This window comes from Monodelphis domestica, chromosome 6 (assembly GCF_027887165.1).
Source record: "Monodelphis domestica isolate mMonDom1 chromosome 6, mMonDom1.pri, whole genome shotgun sequence".
NCBI lineage: Eukaryota > Metazoa > Chordata > Mammalia > Didelphimorphia > Didelphidae > Monodelphis > Monodelphis domestica.
The window spans coordinates 173,423,844-173,450,782 of record NC_077232.1 but is presented as its reverse complement, the minus strand read 5'-3'; the positions used below and the strand labels follow the sequence as shown (position 1 = coordinate 173,450,782).

General features: G+C 35.6%; 1 protein-coding gene across 2 annotated transcripts in view; it reads left to right on the top strand.

Moving 5' to 3' along the window:
* MGAT4D (MGAT4 family member D) overlaps positions 1 to 18,032 on the top strand; it is a 135,924-nt gene extending 117,892 nt beyond the window's left edge. Inside the window, exons 10-15 of one of the 2 annotated variants that reach the window (XM_007496298.3) lie at positions 4,609 to 4,716; positions 8,541 to 8,734; positions 12,086 to 12,164; positions 12,273 to 12,354; positions 15,120 to 15,232; positions 17,790 to 18,032. In XM_007496298.3, the coding sequence (XP_007496360.1) occupies positions 4,609 to 4,716; positions 8,541 to 8,734; positions 12,086 to 12,164; positions 12,273 to 12,354; positions 15,120 to 15,232; positions 17,790 to 17,810 (597 nt within the window). In that variant the 3' untranslated portion in view covers positions 17,811 to 18,032. The remainder of the gene's footprint in view (positions 1 to 4,608; positions 4,717 to 8,540; positions 8,735 to 12,085; positions 12,165 to 12,272; positions 12,355 to 15,119; positions 15,233 to 17,789) is intronic. The other variant, XM_007496299.3, reaches the window with a different exon arrangement.
* Positions 18,033 to 26,939: the final 8,907 nt, after the last annotated feature.

Genomic DNA, 26,939 nt, shown 5'->3' with positions numbered 1-26,939 from the left:
GGGGAAAATGTAATGTATAAGTAGGGGGTAAAGAAAGACCAAATAGAATAATCTTTCTCACGCAAAGATTCACATGGGAAGGGGAGGGGAAGAAAACTCCTATAAGAAGGAGAGGAAGAGAGGGTTTTTTACTTAAACCTTAATCTCAGGGAAATCAACTCTGAGAGGGAAAAACATCCAGATCCATTGGGATCTTGAATTCTATCTTACCCAACAAGGGTAGTGAGAAGGGAAAACCAAGGGGGGGAGGGGGAGAGGGAAAAAAAAAGGGAGGGAAAGAGAGGGGGGAGGGGGAGGGAACAAAAAGGGAGGGACTAAAAAGGGAAACATAAAGTGAGGGGACAAGGGGGAATGATTCAAAGTAAATCACGGGACTAAAAGGTAGAGCCGAAGAAGAAAAGGTTAGAATTAGGGAAGGCTATCAAAATGCCAGGGAGTCCACAAATGACAATCATAACTTTGAACGTGAATGGGATGAACTCACCCATAAAATGTAGACGAATAGCAGAGTGGATTAGAATCCAAAACCCTACCATATGTTGTCTTCAAGAAACACACATGAGGCGGGTTGACACCCACAAGGTCAGAATTAAAGGATGGAGTAAGACCTTCTAGGCCTCAACTGACAGAAAGAAGGCAGGAGTGGTAATCATGATATCTGATAAAGCCAAAGCAAAAATAGACCTGATCAAAAGGGATATTGAAGGTAATTATATTTTGTTAAAAGGGACTTTAGACAATGAGGAAATATCATTAATCAACTTGTATGCACCAAATGATATAGCACCCAAATTTCTAATGGAAAAACTAGGAGAACTGAAGGAAGAAATAGACAGTAAAACCATATTAGTGGGAGACTTATTATCAAATTTAGATAAATCAAGTCAAAAAATAAATAAGAAAGAGGTAAAAGAAGTGAATGAATTCTTAGAAAAATTATAATTAATAGACATATGGAGAAAAATAAATAGGGATAAAAAGGAATACACCTTCTTCTCAGCACCACATGGCACATTCACAAAAATTGACCATACATTAGGTCACAGAAACATAGCACACAAATGCAGAAAAGCAGAAATAATGAATGCAGCCTTCTCAGATCACAAGGCAATAAAAATAATGATTAGTAATGGTACATGGAAAACCAAATCAAAAACCAATTGGAAATTAAACAATATGATACTCCAAAACCGTTTAGTTAAAGAAGAAATCATAGAAACAATAATTTCATCGAGGAAAATGACAATGGCGAGACATCCTTTCAAACCTTTTGGGATGCAGCCAAAGCGGTAATCAGAGGTAAATTCATATCCCTGAATGCTTATATTAACAAACTAGGGAGAGCAGAGATCAATCAATTGGAAATGCAAATGAAAAAACTCGAAAGCGATCAAATTAAAAAACCCCCAGCAGAAAACCAAACTAGAAATCCTAAAAATTAAGGGAGAAATTAATAAAATCGAAAGTGATAGAACTATTGATTTAATAAATAAGACAAGAAGCTGGTACTTTGAAAAAACAAACAAAATAGACAAAGTACTGGTCAATCTAATTAAAAAAAAGAAGGAAGAAAAGCAAATTAACAGCATTAAAGATGAAAAGGGGGACAGCATCTCCGATGAAGATGAAATTAAGGCAATCATTAGAAATTACTTTGTCCAATTATATGGCAATAAATACACCAATTTAGGAGATATGGATGAATATATACAAAAATACAAACTGCCTAGACTAACAGAAGAAGAAATACAATTCTTAAATAATCCCATATCAGAAAATGAAATCCAACAGGCCATCAAAGAACTTCCTAAGAAAAAATCCCCAGGGTCTGATGGATTCACCAGTGAATTCTATCAAACATTCAGAGAACAGTTAATCCCAATACTATACAAACTATTTGACATAATAAGCAAAGAGGGAGTTCTACCAAACTCCTTTTACGACACAAACATGGTACTGATTCCAAAACCAGGCAGGTCAAAAACAGAGAAAGAAAACTGTAGACCAATCTCCCTAATGAATATAGATGCAAAAATCTTAAATAGGATACTAGCAAAAAGACTCCAGCAAGTGATCAGAAGGATCATTCACCATGATCAAGTAGGATTTATACCAGGGATGCAGGGCTGGTTCAACATTAGGAAAACCATCCACATAATTGACCACATCAACAACCAAACCAACAAGAACCACATGATTATCTCAATAGACGCAGAAAAAGCATTTGATAAAATACAACACCCATTCCTATTAAAAACACTAGAAAGCATAGGAATAGAAGGGTCATTCCTAAAAATAATAAATAGTATATATCTAAAACCATTAGCTAATATCATCTGCAATGGGGATAAACTAGATGCATTCCCAATAAGATCAGGAGTGAAACAAGGATGCCCATTATCACCTCTACTATTTGACATTGTACTAGAAACACTAGCAGTAGCAATTAGAGAAGAAAAAGAAATTGAAGGCATCAAAATAGGCAAGGAGGAGACCAAGTTATCACTCTTTGCAGATGACATGATGGTGTACTTAAAGAATCCTAGAGATTCAACCAAAAAGCTAATTGAAATAATCAACAACTTTAGCAAAGTTGCAGGATACAAAATAAACCCACATAAATCATCAGCTTTTCTATATATCTCCAACACAGCTCAGCAGCAAAAACTAGAAAGAGAAATCCCATTCAAAATCACCTTAGACAAAATAAAATACCTAGGAATCTATCTCCCGAGACAAACACAGGAACTATATGAATACAACTACAAAACACTCTCCACACAACTAAAACTAGACTTGAGCAATTGGAAAAGCACTAACTGCTCATGGATAGGATGAGCCAATATAATAAAAATGACCATCCTGCACAAACTTATTTATCTATTTAGTGCCATACCCATTGAACTACCAAAATACTTCTTCACTGATTTAGGAAAAACCATAACAAAGTTCATTTGGAAGAACAAAAGATCAAGGATATCCAGGGAAATAATGAAAAAAAAACACATATGATGGGGGCCTTGCAGTCCCTGACCTTAAACTATATTACAAAGCAGCAGTCATCAAAACAATTTGGTACTGGCTAAGAAACAGAAAGGAAGATCAGTGGAATAGACTGGGGGAAAGCGACTTCAGCAAGACAGTATACGATAAACCCAAAGATCCCAGCTTTTGGGACAAAAATCCACTATTCGATAAAAACTGCTGGGAAAATTGGAAGACAGTGTGGGAGAGACTAGGAATAGATCAGCACCTCACACCCTACACCAAGATAAATTCAAAATGGGTGAGTGACTTAAACATAAAGAAGGAAACCATAAGTAAATTGGGTAAACACAGAATAGTATACATGTCAGACCTTTGGGAGGGGAAAGGCTTTAAAACCAAGCAAGACATAGAAAGAATCACAAAATGTAAAATAAATAATTTTGACTACATCAAACTAAAAAGCTTTTGTACAAACAAAACCAATGTAATTAAAATCAGAAGGGAAACAACAAATTGGGAAAAAATCTTCATAGAAACCTCTGACAAAGGTTTAATTACTCATATTTATAAAGAGCTAAATCAATTGTACAAAAAATCAAGCCATTCTCCAATTGATAAATGGGCAAGGGACATGAATAGGCAGTTCTCAGATAAAGAAATCAAAACTATTAATAAGCAGATGAAGAAGTGTTCTAAATCTCTTATAATCAGAGAGATGCAAATCAAAACAACTCTGAGATATCACCTCACACCTAGCAGATTGGCTAACATAACAGCAAAGGAAAGTAATGAATGCTGGAGGGGATGTGGCAAAGTAGGGACACTAATTCATTGCTGGTGGAGTTGTGAACTGATCCAACCATTCTGGAGGGCAATTTGGAACTGTGCCCAAAGGGCGACAAAAGAATATCTACCCTTTGATCCAGCCATAGCACTGCTGGGTCTGTACCCCAAAGAGATAATGGACAAAAAGACTTGTACAAAAATATTTATAGCTGCTCTTTTTGTGGTGGCCAAAAACTGGAAAACGAGGGGATGCCCATCAATTGGGGAATGGCTGAGCAAATTGTGGTATATGTTGGTGATGGAATACTATTGTGCTAAAAGGAATAATAAAGTGGAGGAATTCCATGGAGACTGGAACAACCTCCAGGAAGTGATGCAGAGCGAGAGGAGCAGAACCAGGAGAACATTGTACACAGAGACTAATACACTGTGGTATAATCGAACGTAATGGACTTCTCCATTAGTGGCAGTGTAATGTCCCTGAACAATTTGCAGGGATTTAGGAGAAAAAAACACTATTCATAAGCAAAGGATAAACTATGGGAGTGAAAACACCGAGGAAAAGCAACTGCCTGAATATAGCGGTTGAGGGGACATGACAGAGGAGAGACTCTAAATGAACACTCTAATGCAAATATTATCAACATAGCAATGGGTTCAAATCAAGAAAACATGTAATGCCCAGTGGATTTAAGCGTTGGCTATGGGGGGTGGGGGGAGGAAAAGAAAATGAATAATGCTTGGAAATGATCAAATAAAATATAATTTAAAAAAAAGAAATTAGTTCAATAAGGATTTTTTACCATTTAAATATGATTTCTCTTCTTCCCCAAGAGTCACTGTGAGAAGGAAAAACAGAAGCTACGGATTCAATTTAAACCTTCTCTCTTTCAACACATAGGAAGGTATTCATCACTGTCTGGAAAAATACAGAATTTGAAAGTAAGATATTTTTCATTTTAAAAGTAATTGCATTGGCTTTTGTTTAATCATATTTTTGTTTAATAAATATCAAGTAGCTTTGATGATAGCTATTTGTTTTAAAAGCTAGGCATCAAGAGAATATTGGGCTTGTGAGGTATGTGATTGAGCACTGAGACTTTGTTTGCCCAAGTGTAAAATGGAGATATTATTGCTTGCATTCTCTGCCTCAAAGGTTTGTTGTAAAGAGTACTTTATAAACCTGATAGTTTGATATAAATGTGAGTTGTATTTCACAAATTAAATGTATCCAGAATTCTGAATCATTTGCGAGTTATTCTTATCAGATGGAGGTACTGGATATGAGCAGGTCCTTTTTTGATGCTTATGTGTTGGAGTAAGTCAAGTTAGGGATACATGGCATAAAAAAAATAACATAAGAGAGCTATTCAAGAACTGTAACGATACTGGCTAAGGCAATCAGAGAAGAAAAAGAAGTTGAAGAAATTAGAACAGGCATGTGATTGAGACATAAAAGGTTCTATCATAAGCAAATTAGAGGAGCATGGAATAGTTTGACTGTCAGATCTATGGATAAGGGAATAATTTATGACCAAATGAGATAGAGAACATTACAAGATATAAGATGCATGATTTTGATTCTATTAAAAGGTTTCTGTCAGATAAAACCAGTACAGACAAGATTAGAAGGAAGGCAGAAAGCTGGGGAAAATTTTTATAGCAAGTCTCTGATAAAGATCTCATTTCTTAAACATATTGAAAACGGAGACAAGTTAATAAGAATACCAGTTATTCCCTAATTGATAAAAGATTGAAGGATATGAATAGTCAGTTTTCAGAAAAAGTATTCTAAGTGACTACTGAGTAGAAAAACCAAATTAAAACAACTCTGAGGTACACACTACTCAGATTGGCCAATATGACAGTAAAGGAAAATGATAAATGTTAGAAGGAAGGTGGGAAATGGAGGACACTAATCCATTGTTGGTGGAGTTGTGAACCTTTTTGGAGAAAATTAGGAACTATGCCCAAAGACAGAGCTATAAAACTGTGCATATCCTTTGACTTAGGAAAAAAAAAAAACACTTCTAGGTCTATGTCCAAAAGAGATTAAGAAGGATAAAAAAAGGACAAAGTACCTAGCTGTGCAAAAATATTTATAGCAGCTTTTTTGTGGTAGCAAAGAATTGGAAATTGAGGGAATATCTATCAATTGGGGAAGGATGAACAAGTTGTGATATGTGATTATAATGGAATACTATTGTGCCATAAGGAACGAGGAGCAGGATGATTTCAGAAATACCTGGAAAGACCTACATGAACTGATGCAAAGTAAAGTGAGAACCAGAAAAATGTTGTACACAATACTGTCCTATGATCAACTGTGAAGGATTTAGCTATTCTCAGTAATACGATGATCTAAGACAGTTCTGAAGTATTTGTGATGAAAAATGTTATCCAACTCCAGAGAAAGAACTTATGGAGTCTGAATGCAGATTGGAGCAGACTATTTTTCACTTGTTTTTGGCTTTTGTTTTATATATCTTTCACAGAATGGAAATATGTTTTGTGTAATTACACATGTATAACCTAGATCAAATTGCTAGAAAGAAAAAGAGCAGGGAGGGAAGGGGAGAAAAGAATTTGGATCACAAAGTTTTTGAAATGGAAAATGTATGTTAAAAATTATCATTTCTAAATGGGAAAAATAAAAATTGTATATTAAAGACTGTAACAAGATTATGTATAAAAAGATGAATGTCACAAATAATAAGTAAAATAATAAATAAAATGATAAGAGTACTCTAGTGCATCAGCTCAAAAGATGGTGACATCACTGTGTACTGCAGAAGTCTGAGTTTTCTTAGTGAGTTGGGACAGTACTGCTATTAATTTAGGGTTACATATTTGGGGTGTTCCTTGACCTCTCTGGGCTTTGGTTTTCCTCCTTTTTAAAATAAAATTGGAATGACTATTGTCTGAGATGTCTTCCAAATCAAAAATTATAGCAGACTTCCTGCCAGGAGAGCTGCCTTCTATCTCCTCTATCTCACTCCAGCCAAACCCTGAAGTTTGCAGCAGGCCAAAAAATGATCAATAACTCTGATCATGAAATGTCGTAACCAACTTCAAAAAGTCAGCTATGTCAGCCCTATCTCTATCAAAGCCAAGCCAGAGCAACGTAGTTTTTATGGCATAATCAGAAAAAGCCTGGAATATGTATGATCTTAAAGGTTCTCTTTCATGGGAGAAAGCCACAGTAACCAGCTGCCAGGGCAGTCTAGGTCCAGGGAATCTGGTGCTAAGCATCTAAGAAGTATACATATGGAAAATTAGAATAGACCAAACAAATCAGTAACTCCATGAGACAGCAAGAACTATTGAAACAAAATCAATAGAAGAAATGTAAGATATCTGATATCAAAAACAACTAATTTGAAAAATAGGTTAATAAGAAGTAATTTAAGAATTATTAGAATTCCTGAAAACTGTTCTTAAAAAATTCTGGATACATTTTAAGAAATTGTAAACAAAAATTGGGGAAAAGCTAAAAAAATGATGGTATGTAAATGTAAAATAATACTCCTCCATATAAATAAAAGAGATAATTTCAGAGAGTCATGGGTAGAATGAATAGAAAGAATGAAATGAGGAGAAACAAGATTAAAATTTATACAGAGATAGGGACACTGGAAGGAAAAACCAACTTTGAAAGGCTCAAGAACTCTTATCAAAGCAATAACCAACCATGTTTCTAGAGGACCTATGATGAGGCATGTTACCCACCTTCTGACAGAGAGAGCACAGGGACATAAATTCTGAACCTTGGCCACTGGGTAGCTACTTGACAATGCTTAATATTTGTTACAACTTTTTTTTTCCTTTCTCAAGTCATTTGGGAAGAACCATTGTAACACTTTGTTAAATGCACCAAAGAAAATAAAAAGAAACATAGATCAGCAGGACAGTTTTGAAATTATTTTAGAATTTATCATATATATATATATATATTTTTTTTTTAAATCCTTACCTTCCATCTTGGAGTCAATACTGTGTATTGGCTCCAAGGCAGAAGAGTGGTAAGGGCTAGGCAATGGGGGTCAAGTGACTTGCCCAGGGTCACACAGCTGGGAAGTATCTGAGGCCAGATTTGAACCTAGGACCTCCAGTCTCTAGGCCTGGTTCTCAATCCACTGAGCTACCCAGCTGCCCCCTATCATATATATATATATATATATATTTTAAAGTGGTATGAACTTGAGATCCATGCCCTCATATGGAATCTTCTTTTTGTGTTCTGTTCTACATGTGGGACTTTTCTCTTTTTTTAGTGTTTCGAGTTCAGGAATTTTATAATCAAATTTTAAATAAAAAATGAATTATATTCTTTTCTTTGTGTCTATGTGATCTTAACCCAGTAAATACATGTTGAATTCTGTGTTGGCCCTTCAGCAATTTTCTATGTTGTTTGTGATTTTGTTGTTACTGCTTTTGGATCTAGAGCAAGAAGGAATATCATAGGTCATCCAGTCCAGCCCCTTCATTTTATAGCTAAGGAAACTGAGGCCCAGAGCATTTAAGTGACTTGTCCAAAGTCACACACTAAGTGGCAAAGCCAGAATTAGAATCCAGACCCTCTGTTTCCTAGTCCTGTTATGAGCTATGCTCTAATAATTTTGAGAGTTTTTTTAACATCATGTCAAAAACAAGTATAGAAATGAGAGGAAAATATACAATCTCTAGCCTCTAAAGACTGTTTTAAACTCTATATATGCAATGTAACCAAAAATATATATTTGATTTCATTTTCCTTTTGGCAACAGGATACTGATTTTGAAAAACATGAATTATATATATCCCATTCCAATCCTCCTGCAAGTTTGCTTACTTCTTTAAAAACCTATGAGAAATATTCTTTGGAAAAAGCTTATCTTAGAAGAGGAATTTTCTGGGCTATCTCTCCAAAAGCTGGTGACTATATCCTCATAAAGTTTAGTAACCCTTTGAAAATAAAGGAGTAAGTATATCTACAAAAAAACTTATTTGTCAGCATCACATCATGATTTGTGTGTGTGTGTGTGTGTGTGTGTGTGTGTGTGTGTGTGTGTGTTTTCTCAATGTTCATCCTTTTTCAACTTGCTAATTTGACATTGTTGACCACCCTCTCCTCCTGGATATTTTCTCCTTTCTAGATTTTCAGAACATGACACTCTTCTGACTAGACTTCTGTGTGCCTGTCTAATCACTCCTTCTCAATCTGTTTTGTTGGCTCATCTTCTATATCAAGCCCCCAACTTGTGGGTGTCCCACAATCCAAAGTTCTGTCCTAGGTCCTTTTCAGTCTCCACTATCAACTCCCATGTTTTAACTCTCATTCTCCTGCCAATAGCTACAGCCATTCCTTTCCCTGAGCTTCAGTTGTGCATCACCAAATGCCCATTGACCATTTCAAATTGAATGTCTAAAAGATCTCTCAAAATCAGCATGTCTAAAACAGAACTCATTCTTTTCCCCCTAAACCCTATCCTCTTCCAAATTTCCCTATTTCTTTTGAAGACATCATCTTTCCAGTTACTAAGGCTCAAAATTTCAGTGTTATTCTTTTCTTCTCATTGCTTTTGTCTCATATATCCAATCATTTGCCAAATTTGGCTGTTTCTGCCTACCTCACCCCACACACACAATACTACCACCTCAATTTAGGTTCTCATCATTTCTCTACTAGATTATGGCAACAGTCTCCTGATTGGTCTTTCCATCTCAAGTCTCCTTATTTCAATATATTTTACTCATAGCTTCCATAGTGAAATCTATGTGGCTTCCCTACTCAGTCACCTTCTGTGGCTTCCTATAGGATGAAATGTAAATTCCCCTGCTTAGCTTTTAAAGTCCTACGTGCCCTCAACCTATCTTTCCAGCTTCATTGGCTATGACTCCATCTTCCACATTCTGGGATCCAGCCGCACTGACCTTCTCCCTGTATCTCCCCTGTTATACTCCATCCCCCATCTCTGGGTCTTTGTAGTGGTCCTCCTGCATGCTTTTCTCAATTTCTCCTCAGAGTCCTTCCACTCAAATGTTATTACATCCCTGAAAACTTTCCCCATTCCCCAACTATAATAGTCCTCTCTCCTGAGTGCCCTTCTGTTTTACTACTTTGAAGATATTTAAGCTTGTTCTCTATTTTGTATAATTTACACATATACTTGTCTGTTTAATTGGAATGTAAGCTCATTACAAGAAGAGATTGTCTCATTCTTTGAACCTGTATCCCTGGTGCTTAGCACAGTGCCCATAGTTCCTCAATGATTGATTTTTCTCCTGTTAGCATCTGCATCTGCAATTTTGTCTCTTTTTTCTTTTCATTTCCTTTCTACCTTTTAATCTTTGTGCTTCTGTTGTATGGGTTATTCAGTCACTCAGGTTTCTCCAACTCTACAAGATCCCATGGGTTTTGTCCATGGGATGTTTTTGGTGAAGATACTGGAGTGGGTTGCCATGTCCTTCTCTGGCATGTCCCCACTTTATAGATGAGGGACTGAGGCAAATAAGGGTTAAGTAACTTGCTGAGGATCATGCAGCTAGTGTCTTGAGATCAGTTTTGAACTCAGAGCTTGCTGACTCCAGAACCATTGTGCTATTCACTGTATAACCTATCTGCTTCTATACTCAATCCTTAATTCTTGGTCTCTTCTCTTTTCTTTTGGTACCAATTTCATTCTGTCTCCTTATTTGGGTTCTTTTTCCCAACCATCAGATAAACCCAGACTTCCCTCTTTTAAAAACATATATTCCTTCCTTATTGGATTTTGAACTCATGTATACACTTTAGTTATACTCTGATATTCTAGAAGATATGTGTTCTCATCAATCTGGGTATTTTCTCTTGCAGTGCAGTTACAACCACTGATCCAATGCTGTCCTATGGGATTTTTATCTCGATCCTCCCATAAATTTATCAGCATTCTGGGAAGACTTTCTCAATTTTCTTGACATTACAAGGAAGATAATGAAGTACACAAGCTGTCCACTCATTAGCCCTCACATTCTCTACCTTATTTACTTAAAAGAATATGAAATGCATCCATTCTCTTTGATTTTTGTGTTTAGATAGTTTTCTTGATTCTCAAAACCATTAAAGGATCTATTGTTTTTCTTTTTCTTTTTTTAATTTTTATTTGGTCATTTCCAAACACTATTCATTGGAAACAAAGATCATTTTCTTTTCTTCCCTCCCCCCTCCCACCACCTCTCCCATAGCCCATGCGCGATTCCATTGGGTATCACATGTGTTCTTGATTCAAACCCATTTCCATGTTGTTGGTATTTGCATTAGAGTGTTCATTTAGAGTCTCTCCTCAGTCATATCCCCTCCACCCCTGTAGTCAAGCAGTTGCTTTTCATCGGTACTTTTACTCCCACAGTTTATCTTCTGCTTGTGGATAGTATTTTTTAGATCCCTGCAGATTGTTCAGGGACATTGCATCGCCACAATGTATCAGTCTCTGTGTACAATGTTTTCCTGGTTCTGCTCCTTTCGCTCTGCATCACTTCCTGGAGGTTGTTCCAGTCTCCATGGAATTCCTCCAGTTTATTATTCCTTTGAGCACAATAGTATTCCATCACCAACATATACCATAATTTGTTCAGCCATTCCCCAATTGATGGGCATCCCCTCGTTTTCCAATTTTTGGCCACCACAAAGAGTGCAGCTATGAATATTCTTGTACAAGTCTTTTTCCTTATTATCTCTTTGGGGTACAAACCCAGCAGTGCTATGGCTGGATCAAAGGGCAGACAGTCTTTTATCGCCCTTTGGGCATAGTTCCAAATTGCCTTCCAGAATGTTTGGATCAATTCACAACTCCACCAGCAATGAATTAGTGTCCCTACTTTGCCACATCCCTTCCAGCATTCATTACTTTCCATAGCTGTCATGTTAGCCAATCTGCTAGGTGTGAGGTGATACCTCAGAGTTGTTTTGATTTGCATCTCTCTGATTATAAGAGATTTAGAACACTTTTTCACGTGCTTATTAACAGTTTTGATTTCTTTGGCTGAGAACTGCCTGTTCATGTCCCTTGCCCATTTATCAATTGGAGAATGGCTTGATTTTTTGTACAATTCATCAATAGTTCTTTGTAAATTTGAGTAATTAAACCTTTGTCAGAGGTTTTTATGAAGATTGTTTCCCAATTTGTTGCTACCCTTCTGATTTTAGTTACATTGGTTTTGTTTGTACAAAAACTTTTTAATTTGAGGTAGTCAAAATTATTTATTTTGCATTTTGTGACTCTTTCTATCTATTGTTTTTCTATAGATTGCTACGAAATATAATTTTATTTTTTGTTTTTTTGGGGGGGAACAGGTATATTTTTATAAGTGGAAATGTTCAACATCCTGGAGATAAGCTGTTCTATACCAATGTAGAAATTTTACCTGAAAATGTAAGCAACCAGTTCCAGTTAAAATATGCATAGACATTTTATTATGACTGAAACTTCTTAAAAAGAAATCACTAAACATATTCCAATATTTCTCTTAATTTATTACAGGCAACAGATTTTTTGTCAAATTCGTTAAGAAATGGAAATAAATTGGACTACGAAGCAACTGATAATGGTTTTTTTAAAATAGGTAAATTATCTACTGCCACCTAGAGATTGAAACAATTAGTTCTTAAGCAAATGGCCAGAAAAACTGAGTTGTTGAAATCTATTCATATTAGAAATGCAATACACAAAAACCAGACTATCATTGGATACCATAGTATGGATTTTTACATATGAAAGTGAAGCATAGCACATTAACACTCTAGTACTCACTAATAAATGGTGATAAAATCTGATTTTTAAAATTGTTCTATTAAACCAAGCTCTGTGACAGGCACGAAGTACACAAAGACAAAGAAGAAAATAATCCCAACACCTTCATCTTACAAACAAAGTACCTTGGGCCCAGAGAGGATTAGTGACTGAAAGCTGGTCACACAGAGAGCAGAGATGGATTTGAAATGAGACCTTCTGACCCCAAATTAAGTTTTTTGAGGTACCACATTGCTTCCATAGAGTAAACTACAGCTGTGTATTCTGAACCAAAAAAGGGCTTTTCTTTCAAACAAAATAAAGATGAACAACAGTATTATTTTAGAACTCATACACATATACACTTTTTACTAGTGATAAAGAATTATACTAAAACTGTGAAAAAAGGTGAAAAAAATTTTAAAGTGGAAAAAAAGAACAGTTAAGGGAAGGCAAGAAAGTACAATAAAAAATTCTGCCACATAGTATGGCATGGAGTAGGTGCTTAATAAATGTATATTGATGGATTGGTATAGCAAAAATGATTATTATTAATTATGAAGAATAAAATTGCCTTATATTTATATAGTACCTACTATGTGCCAGGCACACTTCATAAATATGTTCTCATTTGATCCTCACAACAATCCAGAGAGGTAGGTGTTATAATTATCCCCATTTTACAGATGGGGAAACTTGGGCAAACAGAAGTTAAGTGATTTGTCTAAGGTTACACAGCCAATAAATGTCTGAGGCATCTCCTAGATTGTAGGCTTAGAACTTTATTCATTGTAACACCTGGCTTACCCGCACAGAGTGGCTTTGTGGCCCATGTTGTAGAGCATAGTCCTGGTACATGCGCTTTCAAATCCACTACTAAGAGTAGTGTATCCTAACTATGGAGTTTGTTTTTCCTACTTACCCACTTTATTTTGCCAAAAAATACCTGGGACAGAGAGCTTCAATTACCTTCTCATATGAACGAAGAAAGAATGATAACTGACTGGGTAGTTGCTGCATGGAAACACCACAGGGAGATGACAGCAGTAGTCTTTATACCTCATGCATGCTCTCTCTTTCCCTCCCTCTTTCTCCCTCTCCCTCTCCCTCCCTCTTTCTCTCTCTCTCTCCCTCCCTCCCCTTCTCCCTCTCCTTTTCCTTCTCCCTCTCCCTCCCTCCCTCCCCCCCCCCCCTCTCTCTCTCTCTCTCTCTCTCTCTCTCTCTCTCTCTCTCTCTCTCTCTCTCTCTCTCTCTCTCTCTCTCTCCTCCCTCCCCTCTCTCTTCCCTCTTCCTTTCCCTTTCCTTTCCTTTTCCCTCTTTCTCTCCCTCTCCCTCTCATTCCTCTTCCTCTCCTTCCACTCCACAAAAGGAACCCTTTTATCTCTAGCCATCTCAGCCATGCTTGGGTCTTTTCCCTCTCCACAGTTGTCCACTCTATCTTTTGTAGAAATGGCAAGCTCAACATTCTCTCCCCCAATATTATTAAGGCAGAAACAGGATTGTTAGCCTGAATCTCTATCAAGAGGTGGACAGAAACTTTTATTTCATTTTTAAATCTCTTCCTTCATTTTTCTGAGTATGTATTCATTGTGGAAAATTCATTTTATTTTGTTGTTTTGTTTAATTAGTCTTTTAAATTTTTTTTTACTTTTTGTTATTTTTATTTTTTCAATTAATAATCATTTTTATTCAGCTGTCTTACTATCCTCCCTGCTCCTTTCTCCTCTAGCTGTTGACTGCTCTAGTTAAATTCAGACATTGATTGCTATAGGATTGACTGCCAAGAGAATTTTTTTTTCTGTAGCAACTCATTAAATCATTTAATAAAACATGGAGTTCTAATATCCAGCAGTGGAAGAAGATATATTGATGAAATCCTAGATCCCCAAAGCATGGAAATATTTTAAAACTCAAAAAAAAATCCTCAGATCTGAGGAATGAATCACTTCTCACACAACATCATAAAGCAGCAGTCCTCGAACTTTCTGGTCTCAGGACTCCTGATACTTGTAAAAGTGATTGACAGGGCAGCTGGGTAGCTCAGTGGATTGAGAGTCAGATCTAGAGATGGGAGGTCTTGGGTTCAAATCTGGCCTCAGACACTTCCCAGCTGTGTGACCCTGGGCAAGTCATTTAACCCCCATTAACTAGCCCTTACTGCTTCTTTACCTTGGAACCAATATAGCATATTAATTCTACTAAGGTGGAAGGTAAGGGTTTTTAGAAAATGAATATGATATAAAAACAAAAAAGTAGCAATAAAATAGGATTTTAAAAGGCTGTATGCAAAAAAAATGTTAGCAACTACAGCAATAAAATTTACATATACATAAATGAGACCGGATCAGAAGTATATGCAGGGAGGGAGGAGGGGAGGGATAGAATATGAATCATGTAACCATGGAAAATATTTGAAAGAAAGAAGTATATGCAACAAATAAAATATTTCATTAAGGTTTACATTAAAATATTTCCCTTTATATTAAAACATGATTTTGTAGTTTTATTTAACATTCAATTCTTTATTGTACTGAGTTAAAATTTTAAAAATTGATGGGAATGTGCAGTTGCAGTCTCTCTTCTTTTCATTTCCCAAAGATACATTTCAAAATGGAATATCACAAGGAATCGTGAAGCCTGAAGTAGGAAAAATCAAGGCTTTTCGTTTAACTGTGTTGTCAGATTCCCCTGTGTGGGCTATAGTGAGTGAGGTAAGATTGAAACTACACTGCTATAAAATCCCCTTCCCTCACTGGATGCAAGGACAGTCTTAGCTTTGGGGGACTTTGCTGTCATCTGGCAGTGGCTGAATGAAGTGAAATTTGTCCTCATAAACATTGCTTCATTTTTCAACACCAACTAATTCCCTTTCTTTGACTGTAAATTAATATAGAATATTCATACAGAATAAATCAATATAGGATATTATTTGTATTTTTAATGATGACATATCTTTTTTGAAACTGTTTATTACCAATAGAATACTGTATTATTCAAAACACTAAATTCATTTTCAATTTATATTAGATTTTCTTAATTTTTAGCAGACATTTTAAGCAGTCTCCATAAGTCTTTCTATCGAGTTCATGAACAATTATTTTATTCCAACATCTATGATTAATAAGTTTCCTTATGATAATAATTCACTTCTGTCTATAATCATAATAAGGTTTATAAACATGCCTTTATAAAAAACAATCTTTTAAGTGTTTAATATCATTATCCTTACTTTTTCAGTGAGGAAACTTGGAAATTTTCTGAGAAGGCATGTCTTGTCTTTAATCACACAGCTGGAAACTGCACATGCTGGCATTCATAGTTTGTCTTCTCTCCTTTCCTATATAAATGGAAGCTGCTTGAGGGCAGGAACTGCTTCCTTGTTGTTTTTGTAGCTCAACACCTAGCATCAGGCTTAGGACATAATAAACATTCAATAAATGCTTTTTGAATTGGAAAGAAACTAGAATTTAAATCCAAGTCTTGGAGGTGTGCTGGGAGAGGAGACAGAAAATATGAAATTATTAAAAGCCATTATATGAAAGGCTGAAGATACACAGATGACAACAATAACAAACTCCCTTAAGCTAGATCTTACTGGGGAAAGGAGGCAGGAATAAACATGCCCACTAGTACACTATGGGATTAAGTGCAAGTCATTCAGTGTCTCAGTGTCAGTTTCCTCCCCTGTCCAATGGGATAATGCCTTTACTATCTGCCACGAAGGTTGCTGTGATGAATGCTGATATATATACAAATAATAACAGTAAACAGTTACACAGCACTTATTGTATAAGGCATTTTGCTAAACACCATCTCATATGATCTTCACAACAGCCTTGTGAACTCAGAAAATTGAAACAAACAGGGAGGGATAAGTGACTTACTCAGAGTCACACAGCCAGTAAATCTTTGAGGCCACTTTTGAACTCATGTCTTCCTGACTCAAGCCACCCAATCCCAGCAAGCAATCTACTGTTCCACCTAACAGCCCTCCCCCAAGTAAATAATATGTGTATGTGCATGTTTATTTGTGTATATCCAGATATACATATAAACACATCTACATATACACTATACATATATCAATATATGTGTGATTCTAATAAATAATTTGTACTTGAATTAATGATGCTTTAAGGAAAAAAAACCAGGACATTTGGCTCCCCCCCCCCAAGAAATTATCTTTGAATCCCGTTTTCACATACATTTATTGCTGATCTCCTCTTAATTATATTTATTGTTCTTACTTATAAATTACATATGGAGATGATACAAGTTGCTACTTTAAAAGCAGGCTGATCTTTTTGTAAAGAACCATTGCCTTCACAGAGATAATTTCAGAGAAGGCAGGCAAAAGCAGCACCTAGCACACAGGGATTGAATTCCTTTAGAGACCTCTCAGCCGTCCTGGCAGCAGAGGCAGGGGCCATGCTAGAGGAATGTTTGACTATTGGGAAGTAATTAGAGTTCAGGAAGAACTGGCCCTCGCCTCCATCTGCTTTGGGGCCCACAATTCTAGATATTCTACTAAACTCAGGTTTATCTGTGTCCTTCCTCCTATTCCATTTTTATGATGAGCAGAGGTCAGTGATCTAATTTGTTTTCCCTCTTTGACATATTAATATTGTTCATCACAGAAGTTTCTACATCCTTTAGGAAAACCAGAAGACTGAAAATTCTGGCAGCAAAAAAGTCCAACTTTGCTTTTCTTCACTAGGAGTGAATGAGAAAAGAATAGTAAATTTCATCCATTATATGCTATTGCTATTTCTAATCAGTTTTTTTGTAGTTCAATTCAAATATACCTTATTTACTGGGGTAGAGAGTTGGGAAGGAAGGTGGCACTGATCTATTTGTAGAAGGAAGTACCTGCTATGTCTTTTCCATATTGCATTCTTGAACTGTTTTTATCTTAAGTAGAGGAGGAGAAGTGGTATATATAATCTTTCAATTAGTACATTTTCTTTTTATGGCATGGACTGACAAGCCTGACAGCTCAAACTATGGAATTGGCTTTCAGTATTATAGCATGGTATGTAATACAGTGTATACCATGATATATAGAATCAGCATCCTTAAAAATAATAGACTTTACCATTATAACACTGGCATGTTCAAAAAACTTAAAAGTTGGAAAAGCATTAGGTTGGAGAAGAGTATAAGTATTATGGAAAATAACACATTAATTAACATTATTTTGGACTTAAAATGAACTAATCTGAAGTTATTCTCAAATGATGACTGGCTTCTCTTCTGTTTCTATTACAGATATTTATCAAGCCATATTGACCCTATAAACTACCAGGAGTCAAATACACAGTATTTCAGAAATATTTTTCTGATAGACTTTCTTGGAAATCAGACCATCTATTGTTGGAAACAAATAATTGTCTGGAAATAATTATTGAAAAAAAGTCTTGCAAACCAGTGGACTTGTAAATGTAAAGTTTGTAGTTGTTTGTGTGTTTGTTTGTTTGTTTTTTAAGAAAAAATGGAACCTTTTATGCAGAATATTTTTTACTCTAGAGAACTTGAATACTGAGATGTGTGTAATATAAAAATTCTGAAGTCAGGAAACTTTTTAAAGTTAAAAAATAATATTTTTATTCATTTAGATAAGAACTTTCTCTGTTTATATATGTGAACTATGTACACACATATATACATATTCTTACACTCAGGTGTGTGTGTGTATGTGTATGTGTGTAAATAGTGCCACTCAATTTCATATTGCAGCTAAAGTTTGTAAATTTTTCACTTTATGTCCTGAGTTCACTTGGGTTAATTTCGGCATTAGCTGGAGAAGCATCTAGTACAGAGGAGGTATGGTACCTGAGCCATGACTCCTCTCTGACTTTTTTTTTGTTAGAACAGTATTATTCTAATCTCATTCTCTTTGATCAGTGACAATATTTCTAAACACAAAATCAATTATATTAAAATGTAGATTTTCAATGTTTTAAATATGTATATACATATAACGGTATGCTTAAATAATAGCAAATAACCATTTAATATAAATCATTTTTTATTATCTACAGTTTAATGGGGAATCTAAATTTTTCTGAATTTTTCTGAAAACTCTATGATGTTTGCTATTACAATCATAATTCTTTCTCTCTTTTTAAACAGAGAGTATTCTTTCTAACCTTAGGTAAATACCAGAATATAGTTGGCAGCTGAAAAATATGATTAAATTAACTTAATTACTTCATGTCAACTTAATAAGTATCTATTCTTTATTTGTCTCCAAATTTGACTCCACCAAGTATTAAGATCACTTTATATTCCTACCATTCCCCTTCCACCTAACCCCTGCCAATACACAACATTCAGTTTTCCAATTTTCATGGAGTGCTCACCATTTTCTCTGTCTCTATCTCTCTGTAGTTCTACCTCATTTGTTAACTGAAAGAAAATCATATATTTGTTAGTTTTTAAAATGAAATCTTCCAAAGTGCCTAATCAGTTAATAGGAAGAAAAAAGAATGTTTTGGTAGTGGTTTGCTTCATGTTCATATTGTCTTTCCTTTAAAAAAAAAAAAGTTTAGTTAGAAAGAGAAATTCCTTTTAAAATCACACCAGACACTATAAAATACCTGGGAATCTACTTCCCAAGATAAACACAGGAATTATGAAAAACACAATTACAAAACACTTTTCACACAAGTAAAGTTAGAACCAAACAATTAGAAAAACATTAATTGCTCATGGGTAAGCCCATCTAACATAATAAAAATGACAATCCTACCTAAATTAATTTACTTATTCAGTGCCATACCAATCAAACTACCAAAAAAAACCTTATCTCATAGAACTAGAAAAAATAACAAAACTCATCTGGAAGAAAAGATCAAGAATATCAAGGGAACTCATGAGAAAACAATGTGAGGGATGGTAGCCTAGCAGTACCAGATCTTAAACCATACTATAAAGCAGTGATCCTCAAAACAGTCTAGTCCTGACTAAGAAACAGAATGGTGGATCAATGACATAGATTAGTGTTTGATAAACCCAGAGATCCAAGCCTTTTGATCCCAACTCACTATTTGACAAAAACTCCTGGAAAAATTGAGAAATAGTATAGCAAAAATTAGGTTTAGATCAATATCTCATGCTCTATACCAAGACAGTCAAAATGGATTTATTATTTAAACATAAAAAGTGATATAAGTAAATTAGGAGAATATAGTTTACCTGTCAGATCTATGGAGAAGGGAAGAATTTATGACCAAATGAGGCAGAGAATATTATAAGATATAAAATGAATAATTTTGATTATATTAAATTAAAAGGGTTTTATACAAACAAAACCAATGCAACCAAGATTAGAAGGAAAACCACAAACTTTGGGGAAGAGGGGGATTTTATAACAAATTTCTTTGATAAAGGTCTCATTTCTCAAATGTAAAAAGAACTAAGTCAAATTTATAAGACTACAAATCATTCCCTCATTGACAGATGGTCAAAGGATATGAATAAGCAATTTTCAGATGACATCAAAGCTATCAATAATCATATAAAAATGTTTTAAATTCCTCTTGATTAGAGAAATGCAAATTAAAACAACACCAAGGCACCACCTCACACACATCATATTGGCCAATATGACAGTAAAGAAAAATAATATGGGTTGAAGGGGATTTGGCAAAATTGGGACACTAATGCTTTGCTGGTGGAGTTATGAACTGATCCAGCCATTCTGAAGGCCAATTTGAAATTATGCTCAAAGGGCTATTAAACAATGCATACCCTTTGATCCAGTAATACTACTACTCTGACTGTATCCTAAAGAGTTTTAAAAAATGGGAAAGGACCTGCTTTTTATGGTTGCAAAGAATTGGAATCTAAGGAGATGTCAGAAAATTGGAGAATGACAATAAATTATAATAGATGATGGTGATGAAATACAATTGCACTATAAGAAATGGTGAAGAGGATTGTTTCAGAAAGAGCTGGAAAAACCTATGTGAACTGATGCAGAGTGAAATGAGCAGAACCAGGAAAACATTGTACACAGTAGCAGAAATATTGCTACTATTGGCAATACAACTTACTCAGAACAATTCTGAGGGACTTATGAAAAGGAATGTTATCCACCTCCAGGCAAAGAACTGTTGGTGTAGGAATGCAGATTAAAGTATATGACTTGTCACTTGTTTATTTGTGGGGTTTGGGTTTTATAAGATTATTCACTTACAAAAAATGAATAATGTGGAAATATATTTTGTGTGATATATATGATTGAACTGCTTGTCATCTCTGGGAGAGGTGAGGGAAGAAAAAAGGGAGACATCTTGAATCATATAACTTCAGAAAACTTATGAAAGCATATTATCAAAAATTTTAAAAGATATTTTAAAAAGGATTGAAGAATAGGAGAATCATAAAAATTCCTGGAAAGACTTGCATGATGTAAGAAATGGAATAAATATTTCTACCCAGATATATATTTTATAAAGTTTATTGGAAAGGGTAGACAATCATTCCTCAAAGTAACCTGACCACATGGTCCCTAGCCTGCAAGTCTTTTCCTCATTCCCTCTTACCTGCCTGCTCTGTTCCTAACTTTTCCTTCTTTGTCCTTTTCTTGGTTTTCTCTCGATTCTTTCAAAGCCTTGACTTTTATTGACTTACAGTATGTAGAGGTACGCAAAACTGGCACAACTGTGTTATCTCAGGAATGTTTGATGGACAGGTGAAGCTATGTAGGAGGGGGAGGAGATGAACTCCCTTGACACAATACCACCTTGTGATCCTTTGGGAGACCCATCTCCCCAGTGGATCATTTAAATATAACTATCTTATAAGTCTAAATATCTCCTTCTAGCTAAAAGTACATATAATGTTGCATTTTTCTAAGAGGGAGTTACATTAGTTAGAAATGAGAGTAAAGTACAAAAGCTGATAGATGCTTTGACAAAATGTTAAGGGGTGGGGGGGGGGAAGTCCCCTTTGGCATAAGAGTTTACATTCAGAATAAGTATGTTCAACCCCCTTCGATTCAGTTCTTTGTAACCTAAAGTTCATTCTGGATCTTTTGATGTAGTGTGTGGCTTCCTCAGGCATCTTTATAGCATCTTCTCCAAAAGGATCTACTTTCTTGATTCAGGATGTTGGCAAGTTTCTTTTCCTAAAATTTCTTAAAAAAATTTTAAACCGTGAATTTTAGGATAATTATATAATCCCCACTGAGGAGGGTATTGAACAACACCAGAATCACACTGGGATACATGACTGAGTTATGAGGTATATGAGACAATTGTCAAAAGAAGAACAAAACAAAAACAAAACACTCCAAAAAATCCTAAATAAAAGAGTTAAAAAATGAAATTCTACATAAAAATAGTAAGAAATACAGAAATAATAAAAAACAAAATAAAAATCTTACATGTATAAAATTCTGAGTAAAAACTAATAAACCTGTAACAGTTTCTTGAATCACAGCAAGGACCAGTTAAAGTGACTTATGTCCCACAAGCCTGTAGGACCATAGCAGCAATATAGCACTTTCATTTGCAGCCAAGACTACAGAAAATTGCCAAACTATAAGAGAGAAAGGACTAAGTTTCAGCAGCAAATGGGAAAAAATCATTCCCTGGTCTGATTTTATCATCACTGCCAGAAATAGGGGGAGCCAGGATGATAGCCAACCTGAGGTACTTGACTCAAAGTATTGCACATGGAATGTGGTTCAAGGAAGTCCTGCATCTTAACATATGTTAAGCACCACAACCTCGATTTGACACTAGGTTCAAGTCCTTTTGTATTGGCATAGGAATCCAACAATGCTCCCTGGAATGGATTTGGCCCTTTTTTACCTTGTGCTACTTGGCACCATATAGTAGCTCTTTTGTTCCCTTTTCCTGGAATCAGACATAATCATTAAATAAAGTCCCATAACATTTATCAATGTATGGCAGGTTTCCATAGTCAAAAGCCTTTTGGGTATGCATATTACTAGGGCTAATAGATACTGTAAACATACTGTAAATGTTATCCTTCAAGTAAAAAAGCATTAATACTGATTTCATGTACTTCAAGTATCACCAAGATTAGGAAAAAAGAAAAAAAAATATCCTATTACAAACATAAAGTGAAAAAAATAATTTAAAAAATCATAATTTTACAGTTCATATTCCATGTGACAATGTGTTAGCCAAGCATAGGCACAACACAAAAGGTACTCACTCAAAAATGAAATTTATATCACCCTTAACTTGGCCAGGATCCACAGTGTGAATGTACATAAGTTTTTCACCAGGTAAAAACCTGTTAAAAAAACAGTAGTACAACAGCTAATACAGATTCTAAAAAATACCCAAATCCCCTAAATTATAAGAGCCCATTAATAACAATAGCAAACAAACCCACTATCATTAGGATTCACATAATTTGCTATGGCAAGTAAAAACCTCTGAAATCATGAATATTTGTCACAATTTCTACAGCTTTAGCCAATCTTTCAACTTTGGCAAAGATATTTTTAACAAAGTCTATTATTACCATAAATCCAAATTTTGGTGGGAGAAAAACCCAGAAAAACCTCTATACAGTTTATGAAGAGTTACAAAATATAATAAATCCATTTAGAAGCTACTGGGCTTCATAAGAAAAATCATTCCCACTTACTGGTTGAGATTAAAACACATCATGGGTTAACTAATCCACTTGGGCACCTCTGTCCCTTTTGGTATGAGTCTGTAACAGTGTAACAGAGCTGTCTCCAATATGTCCCACCCATTTTCATATGGAGCCAAGGGCTAAAAAGCAAAAATCACTTCAGGTATGCCATCTATTACATTTACAATAAATGCAGAGATGGGAAAGTACAACAATACCATTTCACTTTACTTCAACTGCAAATTGGACCTTTACCTCTTGTTACAAAAACAACTCAAGAGGCAGGCAAAGAATAAGTCAGAGGTAGGGATGCTCCCAGATATCTGAAAATCAATCCTGAAGACCCATTAAAATCAATTTAAATTATTAGATAATTAAATTCCAGCACACAGAGCTGGACTTTTTTCTTTCTTCTGTCTTCCAAACCAAAAGACAACCTTCAGGTTTCAGTCTCCAAAAGCCAAGAGACAGACTTCTGTCTTCCAGGCAAAAGGTCCAGACATCAGTTGGTCTGCTGCTTTCCTCCAACTGCTTCTCCCAGTCACATTCCAAAACCAGAATGCTCTCATTTGAATGACAGGTCATCAGTCCCAGCTATTCCTGTCTTGTTGCAGGCTTTCCCAGTTTTTCTCTTCCACAGTATGCAGGGATGAATCAGGAGGAATATATCCTGATTTCCCTTGATGTGTTGTAGTATTTCCCATATTCTCTAGTCCTATTTAAGCTAGAGTATTGCTAAATGATCAGGTTAAACAATGAAAAGTTCCTAAAACATAAAAAAAATGGAGACACAAAGTTCTTCAATGTTATTGTGGAAGGCAATAAGAGTAGTTTTAAAACAAAAAGCAGTTATTGTTGCATAGCAATAGTATCAATAATGAATGTGTATTTAGTGTAATAATTGCTGTAATTAAAAATTAATGACAAATGATTTTATAATTATTAATTGTGTTAATAATTGATAATATGCATTTATTATAATTATCGAGGATGTTCTAATTAATGATATATTGTAATTATTATTAATAATTAGCAATCATAAACCATAAACAAGTATCAATCATCAATAATAACTATTAGTAATTAATCATAGAAGTGACTGATAATAGTTATTGAGAAGTAATAATTATTGATATTGATAATATTATTAATACTATTGTGTTCTAAAATTATTCCTTAATATTTCATGTAATTAATTTGATTTAATGTTGACTTTGTTCAATTTTAGAAATTTGGTTTTAATTTAAATTCAATATTATTAATATTTCCTATTAATAATCCTTTTATTCAAATGTATTCAATTTAATACTGTTATTTAAATCACCAGTAGCAGTAGCAAAGGAATTTTTTTTTCCTGCAGTTTAAATTCTCAGCAGTAGGTGACACTATAAATGCATGTAGAGTGGAAGGCATCTGTGGGTAGACCTATCTAAGCAAGCAGTCAGATAAAGAGAAATAAAGAAAATTGTGGCTTGTAATATGCTAAAGAAGGCAGGCAGTCTTCAAAGAAGGTTTCAGAAAGAAAATGTGGCTTGTGGCTTTAGATTTGCTAAAGAAGGCAAGCAGTCTGTCAGGAAAATGTTAGGGTGGGGGAGGGAGAGAAAATTTCAAAGAGAATTTCCTTGTAAAAATGCAGCCTGAAGAAACGTGCTGGGGAAGGAAAAGAATAAAGAGAATAATCCCCAAAAAAACACTTCCTCTTAGCCCAATTCTAAGGATTGCTTGAAGGGGGGAAGGGAGAAGGGAAAGAAAAATGGAGTGAAATTCCTTCCCCTCCCCCAGAGTGAACAGCCACGTGTTTTCAAAGTTGGGAGGGGGGGCGGGGAGTTTAGTCCACAGCCTGGAAGGACCCCCCAGGTTTAATTTAATAGGTGTCTCCAACCAAGTCCCTATCCAGTGGATGTGGCATGCGGGAAAAGTTGGGCAGACACTTGGCTGGGAAAGATCTGTTGGGTCTCAGTGCCCCTTGGTTTAAAAAAAAGCTTGGCCCCATTTGGAAGGGGAGTGTCTTACACCAATTCCTAGAGGGCTACCCCTGTGTGCTGTTCCTCCAGTCTGCAAGGGCCATTCTGTACCCAGTGCAGTGGGAGGGCTTTGCATCAGAGTCCCAGCAGTCAGCTATGCTCATGGTGGCTAAAAGCCTGAATTTTCCCAAACTAGGGAAAACAAGGTCGGGTCCTGCAAAAGGCTTCTTCTCTGGTCTCTACCGCCCCTTAACTCTAATCCACAATGGGTCCGGTGGGGTTGGGGAGGGACCACATGAGGAGAGTCCTTAACGATCTGGATGGGAAAGAAAAACAGGCTGCCTGTTCCCCTGTTCTGTTTCGGGCAAAAGCCTCCTTCCGCTTCTCTACTGCCCCAGGGAGCCCAAAATTCTACCCCAGGACTAATTTAAGGGCGGTCTCCATGCTCAGCGCAGCGCCTGGCTGAGCAAAGTGGAGTATGAACCAGCAGTTTCGAGCACCTGGGGAAGTCAGGGATTGGGCTGGGACTGACCCATCCTGGGCTACAGTAAAAGAACAGGGATGGGGAAACACATGGGAGGGAGTTTTTCTCACCAATCCATGTGAAAAGGCTAAAGTTTATTGGAAAGGGTAGACAATCATTCCTCAAAGTAACCTGACTATATGGTCCCTAACCTCCTCATTCCCTCTCACCTGCCTTCTCTGTTCCTGACTTCTTCCTTCTTTGTTTACTTCTCGGTTCTCTCTCCATTCTTTCAAAGCCTTGGCTTTTATTGATATACAGTATGTAGAGGGATGCAAAACTGGCACAACTGTGTTATCTCAGGAATGTTTAATGGACAGGTGAAACTATTCAGGAGCGGGGAGGGGATAAACTTCCTTGACACATGAAGTGATTCAATAGTGAGCAAAACCAGAACATTGTACATAGTAACAGCAAAAATGTATGATGATCACCTGACAACTATTATCAGCAGTGCAAGGATCTAAGACAATTCTGAGGGACTTGTGATGAATAAAGCTATTCACTGTCAAAGAAGGAACCGATGGAGTCAAACTGAAACATACAATTTCCCCCTTTTTTCCCCTCTTGATTTTTTTCTTCTATAAATGATAGGTGCCTTCTTTCACATGATAAACATGGAAATGTGTTTGATGATTGCACATGTATAACCTGTATCCTACTACCTGCCTTCTTGGGGATGGAGGAAGAAAAGGGAGGGAGGGAGAAAACATTGGTCACAAAATGTCAGAAAATGGTTATTTTAAATTATATTTATATGTAATTGGGGAAATATAATAATACATCAAGAAATCATATGCAAATAAGAATAAAGTGGAGGGAGTAGTTTTGTTCCCCTTTCCAGGGCTGAGTGAATTTCAGTAGCATTGTTATATATTCCCTGCCTAAATTTTTCAATATATAATTATTCCTTTTAAAATTCAGAAGGAATTTATTCTCTACATTTCTTTGATACCTACAGTATGAAGATTTTGGGGCAGAGAGAGTTGTGGGTGGTAAGTTCTGTTAATAGTATTTTATTTCTACTAATTTTACTCCTTTCCTAAATAAAGATGGTACACTTTTAAATGTTAATAAAAAGTCAAGCAAACATAACTTAAAATACAGAGGGCTAAAAGAAGTAATATAATAGTAAGTGGGGAGAAATAGATCTGCCCATTCTCTAATGCCTAAGAACTGTAGATAAATACCCCTCCCAACTGAACACTTTAATAAAAACACATTTTTTAAAAAATTGAAACTAAAATGTAGATTCCTTTTAAAAACTTACTGTGTATATATATACATGTACATATGTATATATATATA